This window comes from Otolemur garnettii, unplaced genomic scaffold (genome assembly GCF_000181295.1).
Source record: "Otolemur garnettii isolate 467f Iridium unplaced genomic scaffold, OtoGar3 scaffold00187, whole genome shotgun sequence".
Taxonomy (NCBI): domain Eukaryota; kingdom Metazoa; phylum Chordata; class Mammalia; order Primates; family Galagidae; genus Otolemur; species Otolemur garnettii.
In genome coordinates this window covers 1,587,988-1,597,817 of record NW_003852582.1, presented here as the reverse complement: position 1 = coordinate 1,597,817, position 9,830 = coordinate 1,587,988, and the positions used below count along the sequence as shown (strand labels likewise).

The 9,830-nt window shown below is 43.6% G+C and overlaps 1 protein-coding gene across 1 annotated transcript in view; it reads left to right on the top strand.

Annotated features, from left to right (window-relative positions):
• Nucleotides 1-5,510: 5,510 nt before the first annotated feature.
• TLK1 (tousled like kinase 1) overlaps nt 5,511-9,830 on the top strand; it is a 149,358-nt gene continuing 145,038 nt past the window's right edge. Inside the window, exon 1 of the mRNA XM_023507552.1 lies at nt 5,511-6,363. Coding sequence (XP_023363320.1) covers nt 6,225-6,363 — 139 coding nt within the window. The 5' untranslated portion in view covers nt 5,511-6,224. The remainder of the gene's footprint in view (nt 6,364-9,830) is intronic.

Here is a 9,830-nt window from a genome sequence, read left to right as displayed (position 1 = left end):
GGATATAGTCTTTGGAATGGAACTGCTGGGTCATAATATCTTCGTGTTTACTAGCTGCTGTCTTATTAACTATTTTTGTTTTGTTCAAAAGGGCTATGGTTGCCATATTTAGCAAGTCAAAATACAAAGTGCTCGGTTAAACTTGAATTTCAAATAAAAAATATTCAGGATATGTAGGGCCCATGCAAAATTTTATTTTATCTGGCGACACTAACAAAATCGGTGAACTTTGCCAGACCACAGACATTGGCCAATGAAGCCTGAGTATGAGAGGGTGGTGGAGCAGTTGACCCTCTCTTCCTCTGCTAGATGGCCAACCCAGATGTTTACGAGCAAGTTAGCTAAGGGGCTCAAGTGCTTGTTAACCAGCTGCGTGGGTAATAGATTCAGCACCGACTGCATACAGGCAAGTGCTAGATGTTGGGAGTACAACTGTAAACATTACGGATAAGGGGCCTTAACCTCCCTGGGTTTTTAGCTAAGGTGGGGGAAACAGAGGACAGAGGGCAGTACAACAATGATAAATATACTATCGGAGCAATGGTATGCTGGTGAATGCTTAATAACTGGCTTGGATGGGGGAGAAGAAGCCCTAATTTGTAGTTTTTGCTGACTATGGAGGTGTAAATACTTTCACCACAGCTGATTTCAAGCTATAATTGTAACTTCAGTGAACACTGAGTTGGGAAGCCAGGTACATGATTGGCTCTCAGGGCCTTATGAAGCAGTTCTAGTGCCCTACTGTATAGGAGTACTCAGAAAGGACACTTAATCTAGTCCCTCAGTTCATTATTTGTTGATTTTTGCAAAAGGAATTTAGGTGTCTTCAACATTAGTTTTTTCCCTTGAATTTAGAAGGAATCAAATGTTAAGAGGTATGAAATGTATTTTATTATTATTAATATACCTAAATCCTAGCTGCCTTATAAATATTTTTACTGTGGTATATATGTAGAAAAGAGTTTAATAAACATGGTTGCCTGGGCGTGGTGACTCATGAGCCTGGCCTCATGTAATAGACAAGGTACTCCAATATCAGCACTTTGAGAGGCCAAGGCAAGAGGATTGCTTGAAGCTAGCAGTTTGAAACCAGCCTGGGCAACAAAGCGAGACCCTGTCTCTACAACCAATAAAAAAATTTGCCAGGCATTGTGGCACGATCCTGTAGTCAGTCTTTGCTACTTGGAAGGCTGAAGCAGAAGGATGGCTTGAGCCCAGGAGATCCAGGCTACAATAAGCTATGATTGTATCACTGTGCTCCAGCCTGGGTGACGGAGTGAGACCCTATCTCAAAAAACCTACCAAGAATAACCATAGTTGTAAACTCTGATCATCCTATGGATCAAGGCTCCCCTTTCTGCACTTGACCTTCCATCAGGAGCCTATGGTAGACCTCTCCTGCATTGCTTCCTCACCTGTATTCCAGCTCACCGATCTCATCTTTCACTCATTACACAAACATGGACAGAGCCATTAGTCTGTGCCCGAAATTATACTGGGACTTGAGTCCCTGTCCTTGTAGAAGACTCAATTCACAGAGCATTCCCAGTCTCTTCCCAATTCTTCCTATGCAAGTGGACTGCCTTCTTTTACTTGCTCAGTTCATGCCTGTATTCTCAAGTTGGCTTTCCCTCTGGGAATATTTCCCCAAAGAAGATTGCCAAAACCTCCTTCCAATGATCTTTTCTTGTTCTTGAGATTTCTCTTTCCCCGCAGAGTGGCAGGTGTTCCTTTCTGTTTGAATCTGGACTCTCCTGACTTTTCTGTCTCTTTTCCTATCATTCAGTCTGTCACTCTAGCCATCTGATTGCTCCATCAGACATTTTTTGAATGCCTGTGTACTAGCAAATATGCAAGGTATGAGGCAGCTTCTACTTGCCAGTTAAAAGTTTTCATTTATTTGACATGATCATTGTATAAAATTATGTAGTGGCACACATAATGCTTAAATTACTTAAAAAGTATTTACTGAACCTTGTCTGAATATAAAAAGAAATACTTGATTCATTGTATAACATTTGGAAAAGGAGAAAGGAAGAAATAGTAATTATGTAATCGCACAACCTAAGACTAAAAGTTATTAACTTTTGGTGGTGTATCCTTCCTGTTATTTTGTATACATACCTGCAAATTGGGATCATACCCACTTTTTCAGTTACTACAGTGTGACAGTATTATATTTTCAGTGTTCTCTGAAGGCATGCTTTTACTTTATTTTATTATTTATTTATTTATTTGAGATAGAGCCTCAATCTTTCTCCCTGGGTAGAATGCTGTGGCATCACAGCTTCACAGCAACCTCCAACTCCTGGGCTCAAGCGATTCTGCTGCCTCTGCCTCCCAAGTAGCTGGGACTACAGGAGCCTGCCACAATGCCTGGCTATTTTTTGGTTATGGCCATTGTTGTTTGGCAGGCCGGGCTGGATTCGAACCCTCCAGCTCAGGTGTATGTGGCTGGCACCTTGGCCGCTTGAGCCACAGGCACTGAGCCTGCCATCATTGTGCCATGATTTTAAACGATGATATTGCATTTTCAGGCTAAGCTACAGTTTGTTTCAATAGCTCCCTATTGTGGGTAGAGGTCTTTTTATAAGTTTCTGGGTACTATCTTTATTATCATAAGCTATAAGAATACAAGAATTAAACAGGTAATTATCCTTCTAAGGCAGCACTCACAACAAAAAGACATATATCTAAAATAATTTGGTTATGTATGTGCTGGGATCCTCTATTTACATTTTAAATAAAAAGAACTAGTCTGCATAACATGTAATATGGATTGGTATAAAGGTAACTTGAAGCTCTGGAGAGGTGGGGAGGAAGATAACTTACCATCATCAAACCTCTTTGGTTCAGGTTTTTTAACTTTTTTTTTTTTTTTTTTTTTGAGACAGAGGCTCAATCTGTTGCCCAGACTAGAGTGCCGTGGTGTCACAGCCCATAGCAACCTCAAACTCCTGGCTTCAATTGATCCTCTTGCCTCAGCCTCCTGAGTAGCTGGGATTACAGTTGTATGCCACCTTTCTTGGCTAATTTTTCTATTTTAAGTAGAGACAGGGTCTTATTCTTGCTCATGCTGGTCTTTAACTCTTGAGCTCAAACAATCCATCTGCCTCGGCCTCTCAGAGTGCTAAGATTACAGGCGTAAGCCACCACTCCTGGCCTATTGTTTACTATTTTTGAGACAAATTGAACTCAGAAACATTGGATTTGGTAGGTGCTTTAGAGATCACAATGACTCTAACCTCTTTCTGATAGATGAGGAAATGGAATCAAGGATTGTTACCTGCTGAGACTAATAACCAGGTTTCTTAATTTCCTTCCTGTTCTATGCTTTTTACCACAATCTGCTGACTAAGCTTACTCTGAAAAATACAGAAAGGGCATACAGTTATCTACATGTTGTTATAGAAACTGTTTCCCCTTATAGAGCATGTACTTTGGTATAAAAATTTAATGGTGAAGTCCCTGTCCCTATGTATCCAAGGGAAAGAACAGCATATGTCCTCACAAAGACTTGTATACGAATGTTCACAGCAGCGCTATTCATATTCATAATAGTCAAAAAGTGCCTATAGCTCAGCAGCTAGGGCGCCAGCCACATACACCAGAAATGGCGGGTTTGAATCTACCCTGGCCCTGCCAAACAATGACAACTACAACCAAAAAAAAATAGCAGGGCATTGTGGCAGGTGCCTGTAGTACCAGCTACTCAGGAGGCTGAGGCAAGAGAATTGCTTAAACCCAAGAGTCTGAGGTTGCTTTGAGCTGTGATGCTAGTGCACTCTACCCAGGGCAACAGCTTGAGACTCTGTCTCAAAGAAAAAAAAAAGGTGCCACCTATAAGCTCAAGCAGCTAAGGCACCAGCCATATACACCAGAGCTGGTGGGTTCGAATCTGGCCTGGGCCTGCCAAACAATGACAAATACAACCAAAAAAATAGCCGGGCATTGTGGCGGGTGCCTGTAGTCCCAGCTACTTGGGAGGCTGAGTTAAGAGAATCCCTTAAGCCCAATAGTTTGGGGTTGCTGTGAGCTGTGACACCACAGAACTCTATCCAGGGCTATAGCTTGAGGTTCTGCCTCAAAAAAAAAAAGTGAAAACAATGCAAACGTCCAGCAGTTGATAAACATAGTCTGTATGTTCATACAATGGAGTGCTACTCAGAAATAAAAAGAAATGAACTATTGATAAATGCAACAATGTAGATGATTCTCAAAATAATTATGTGAAAGGAGCTGAAGAGTACAAACTGTGCTTTACATTTATCTACAATTCTAGAAAATTCGAACTACTCTGCAGTGACAGAAGGCAGATGTGTGGTTACCTGGTATTGGGAGTAGAGAGGAGGAACCACAAAGGTGTAGAGGAAACTCTGGAGGGTTATATATTTACCGCCTTAATTGTGGAAGTGGTTCTAAGGGTGTTTACACATCAAAAGTCCACTTGATCTATGTGTACTTTATTATATGTAATTTACACCTGGATAAAGTTGTTTGTGACATCTACCTCTGAAGTTTGAAAAACAGACATGACTAACAACTGTGAAGAATCTAAAGCACACGAAAACTAAAATTACTCCTGGAGATAACTGACAACCAAGGTTCTATTCTAGTTTAGCTAAAAAAACATTACTGTGACAAATGCAGAGCCATAAAAATAAAAAATATGAAATGACATATTTGTCCCCCTGGTAATCATGCCATTTCCTCATGTCTGTACAGTTGCTCTACATCATAATCTTTTTAGTGTTCTATTCAATTTGGTTTTCTAAAGAGAGCAATAACTTTTGTTGTATTTTCCCTGAACTATTAGTCTGCTCTTCTATGTACAAGATGCCCAATCCCCGGTGTGTGTGTTCGGGTAGGGTGAGTGGAAAGCTACACTGTATCTATAAATTTTAACAAATGCGGTAATTTGTTTTGGGATTTTTGTAGTCGAGACTCAGCAGCAGCACTGGAAGCAGAGTGGAAATTTCTAGAAACCATACCCTTTTCCAGCAGATGAAGAGTGTATACGGCTGTTTCCTTAAATGTGTGAATTCAGTGAACATTTTCTATTTATTGTTTTAAAACAAAGAACTGCTGTACTATACAGTCTACAACGCCAGTAGTACCTTTTAATTTATTGAAGATTCCTTCTCAGAAAACATGAAAAAGTTTTATTTCCGAACGCCTCCTAATCCCCACACTTATTTCCATAGCTCTTTTATTCCGTAATTGCTCCCATTCTGCAGACGGGGAGGCGCACGCAGGATTTTTTGCTCAGTACAGCGGGGCCAGAGAGAAGAAACTCTCAACTTTTCAGTTCCACTTTGAGAAACGATCACATCGAACTCCGGAGAAGCGACAGCCGAGCGCGAGCAGCAGCCTATCTCCCCGGGCTGGGTGTGGGTCAGGAGCCAAGCGCGCTTCCGCGGCAGAGGGGGAGTCAGGTGGCCGCGGCGCGGGAGCAGGGGCGGCGCGGCGAGGGCGCGTGCGGGGCGCGCCTCCCTCCGGCCGGCGCCGGGACGCTGCCCCCGCGCCCTCGACTCCGTCGGCCTCGGGCTCCCGCGCCGCGCAGCAATCCGCGGACGCCGGGGTCTCTTCCCTCGCGCGCTCGCTCCCTCTCCACACCCCCACCCCGGCAGGTCCCTCCCCCAAGTCTGCTCCCGAGGCCGCCACTGCTGCCGCCGCCGCCGCTACCGGAGGCGCAGGAGCCTCGCGATAGTGTTTGCACAGGCGGCGCGTGACGCCGCCGCCGCCTGTAACTGATGCAGAGGTTACCCCGCCGCCTCAGCCGCCACCCACCGCCCGCCGCCACCACCCGGGCGACGCCGAGGGCCGACGCACTGCAGAGGTGCCGGCAGGTTCCGCCCGCGGAAGTCTTCTCGGCCGGCGCAGCCCGCGCTCCGCCCGCGCTCCGACCCCAGCTTCGGCGGGCGCCCCCTCGACGCCTCCGCCGCCGCGCTCCTTTCCTCTGCCTCTTCTCCGGCGCGCCCGCTCGCTCCCTCGCTTCTCCCCCTCTCCCTCCTCCCCGTCCCCTCTCCTTCCCTCACCTCTTCCCTCCCCACCTCCTCTCTTCTCAGTTTCCTCCCCCATCCCCTTGACTCTCCCCTCCCTGCCCTCGCTCTCTCGCTCGCCCACAGCGCTGCCCCCGCCATGACGGAGGCGGGTGCCGGTGCCGTTGCTGCCGCTGCCGCTGCCGTCGCAGGGGGGGAGTCGGGTTCCCAGAAAGTAGCTTGATGAGTGTCCAAAGTAGCAGTGGAAGTTTGGAGGGGCCGCCATCTTGGTCCCAGCTCTCCACGTCTCCAACCCCGGGCTCGGCAGCGGCGGCCAGGTCCCTGCTGAATCACACGCCGCCATCCGGGAGGCCCAGGGAAGGTAAGCGCTGCCGCGCCCGCTCCCGTTCGCGGGCTTCCCGCCTGCGCCGCGGCCCCCGCGCCCCCCGGGTCTCCTCCGCCCGACCCCGCGGTGGGGGATGGTGACGAGGTGGACGCGAGGCCGCCGGGCTCCCGGGAGGTAGTGCGCTGGCTGTGGGTGGTGGTTTGCGGGTGGCGGAGGCGGCGGACTGGGGGTGCACGCTGGTGGGGACGGGGCGAGGCTCACAGACTCGCCTGGGTTTCCTAGATGCCAGTCCTGCGAGGGTGGGAGCCCTCCCCGCCCCCCCCGTAAGCGATCCTCTTTCTGCTCCATTTGCCAGTACACTCCGTACTCTTAACCTTCTGGCCTCCGGGTCTCCGGTGGGTTTTGCCTCTCGTTGGAGCATTGGTCCTCGAGCCCCCTCCCCTTCCCCCGCGCACTCCTCCCATAGAGGCGGTCCCGCCTCTGCGAGCTTCGCTGCCTTGGACCTGGAGGATACCCCTTGCTTGCAGGGTCTCTGCCCTTTGGCGGGGAGAGGCTGAAATTAGATATCTAGGCAGACTTTGATCCCCTGGGTGGCCCCCTAGAGCAATTCAAAGGACAGACTGCCTCGTGGGCAGGCTTTTAAAACCACCCCCTCCAGATGGTTGCAACTTTCTCTCCTTCACCGTCGCCTCCTGCGTGTTTGTGCGTTACCTTTTTTTACTGAAAGTAGGCTTCTGTTCATCTCAGACGGGGTCGCGGGTTTTGTGGGAAATGTCTACGTAAAGGTTACTGCAAACACGCACCAGATCAGTTACAATTGTTTTCTAAGTTTTCTGGCTTGCAAGCAAGTGTGCTGCCACCAGATGTAGCAGTTACACAGCTTGTAAGCCACCGGCGTGCTTTTGACTAAAATTTCAACTTGCTGTATTTAACTCTAAGTATACGACATAAAATGAAATTTGGGAGAACATGTATTTATGCGGGAAGAATAAATATGCGTGGAGTCTGTTTTAACTCTCTTTTGTCTGGGAAACGCTTAGCGATTAATCAGCAATTGGTAAATGGGGTTTTCACTCCCAGTTGTCTAATACAAGGAGATTGCAGGCACGTTTTCAAAATAAGGTCTGGAAGTCCAACAGTCTAGTGAATCTTCTAAAGAAATTAAGGGTTTCGATTTATGGAGGAATCGGTGGGATTACTTTCTTTTGAAAATCTCTCGATATTTACTATTCAGAGCCTTGACAATTGTTAATCAAGTGTTTCATGCCCTGAAGTCCGTGGTTCAGGCGTTGCATTCTTTGTCATTTTGTTCCTGTGAGCATGTGTGAAAGTGACAATAGGCTCAAAGATTGGCATGAATATGCTCTAGAAAATTCGTGGAAAGGTTTGATTTATGGCATCCATTAAACATGCCGAGTACATTGACAGACATTTTCCCCTTTCATCTCACCCCAATACTGAGCTTTCATTCTTAGAAGATAAAAGTTTATTTACTGAACGACACAAATTGAATACATCAGAGGTTTTTCTTTTTACCTTGAAAATTTGTAAATGAATATTTTAAAATGGATTTTGTAAATAGAGAAATTGATGTTTTTAAGATTCTTCTACTTTTGTCTGTAGTTTGAGATGCTTGAAGATAGCATTGGGAGTTGTGAAAGATTTTATTTTGTTTCTTCCTAAAGGTATGCCTTTTTATCATTCGTTCATTTTTTTGAATATTTATTGAGCTATTGCTGTGACCCAGGTCCTGAATTAGATACTCAGGACATAATGTTGAATTATCTGTTGACATCTATTATAAGTATTAGGAATTTTGGAGCCACAAAATTTGGATTGTGAATTTCCGAGATTAAACTCTAGTTAAAAAACTTCTCATTGTGGTGTTCTCCATTTTTTTGATGTTCGAAAATTCTTGCAACCATTTAACTTGAACTTCCAATTAACCGGAATTTTTTCTGGCAGGTTAGATTACAGTAGATTTTTGTGTCACATAAAAGTAGTGAGGCTCTGTTAATTCATGAAATAATAGGACATACTTTTGTGACAGTTACAATTTACAGCAAATATCTATTATATGGCCACAGTGAGCTATTTCCTTTTGACCAACCAAGCATGCATGTTAAAACTGTTAATTCTCTCTAGGTTTATATGTTCATTTTGAAGGTTGGAGGTGTGTGCTCAGATTTCATTTAAATGTTTACAGGAATTACATGTATATGACCCCTAGTATCAAAATGAAGATGTTTTCTGTTGACTGAAATCCCAGTTATTTTTAAACAAGTGTTTAGCATATTTTGAAGGTTTACATGTTAGTATGTTGTATAAATTGAAGTTTTAGAGAACTTTTAACTTCTGGTAAGAACCATTAATATTAATGGAACTTCAGTGTATTGAATGTATATATCTAGAAAAGAATAACTTTGTTTCTTGAAAAAATTAATGCGCAGTAATAGAAAAATTTAAACTTCAATGAGATACACATGTATATATGCTTATATAAATATTAATATATGTGATGAGCTCCTTTTAAGTTAGCTTTGAAAATTGACTATTTTTAAAGAAATGCCATAAGAATCCATAAAAGTTACTTGAAGTTTTGACATCTGTAACCAAAAATTTAATGTATTTTTGATGCTTTCCTCCCTTTCTTACCTTTTTTGCATATTTGTAGAATTTTATTTGAAAACAAATGAAATATAGCTCTATAAGATTTAGAAATCTATTAGAATTTAGGAATTTATCTGATAAATCTAGTATAGATGCTTTCTTTCCTGTGGATCCCAAAGCTTTTCCTTTATCAGTCTTGAAATTCTCTTTGAGATGCTCAGCAATACAATTCTAGATTATCTGTTGGATCTTTTAAACCTGTAATCTCTATCATATTTTGTCTTCTATAATCCTGTGATTAAGGGGATGAGGAGTTAAGGAATTAAGGAGTTCTCAAATAAAGGTCATTTTGCTTTGTTGAAGTCTAGGAACCTAGTATCAAATTGGTTAGATAAGCAGAATTTTTTTTTTGAGGTAAGTGCCTGCTTTTTGATGAGGTTTTGTTAAGAATCAAATGATTGATTATACAAAATAACTTGCATTTTCTTTCCTGTGCCATCCTGCCATTTATGAATAATTTGTTTTACTTTTTTTTTTTAAATAGTGAAAGTAGTTTGGTCAAAATGATGGCATGACAAATTGTTATTCTCTTTGTTTTCATATTTAAAGACTGAATTCCTTAGAAATTCTAGAATTAAAATACTTGTCTCCAGGTGAGTGAGTAATGAGATGTTAAGAATAAAGGTGTACCAAATGGCCTTGCAGACCTTTAATTTCTTGAAATCAAGAGCTGGAGGAGGACAGTGCTAGGTGTTTAAGGATTCTAGCTCTTAAATAGATATGTGGTTGGTGCCTCTTTTACAGAGGCACATTTACATATTAGAGGAGAAAGAAAAAATTAGAATAGAGGTCTGGAAATCTCAGGAGAAATTGTCTATGCTTTAGCCTCCTGG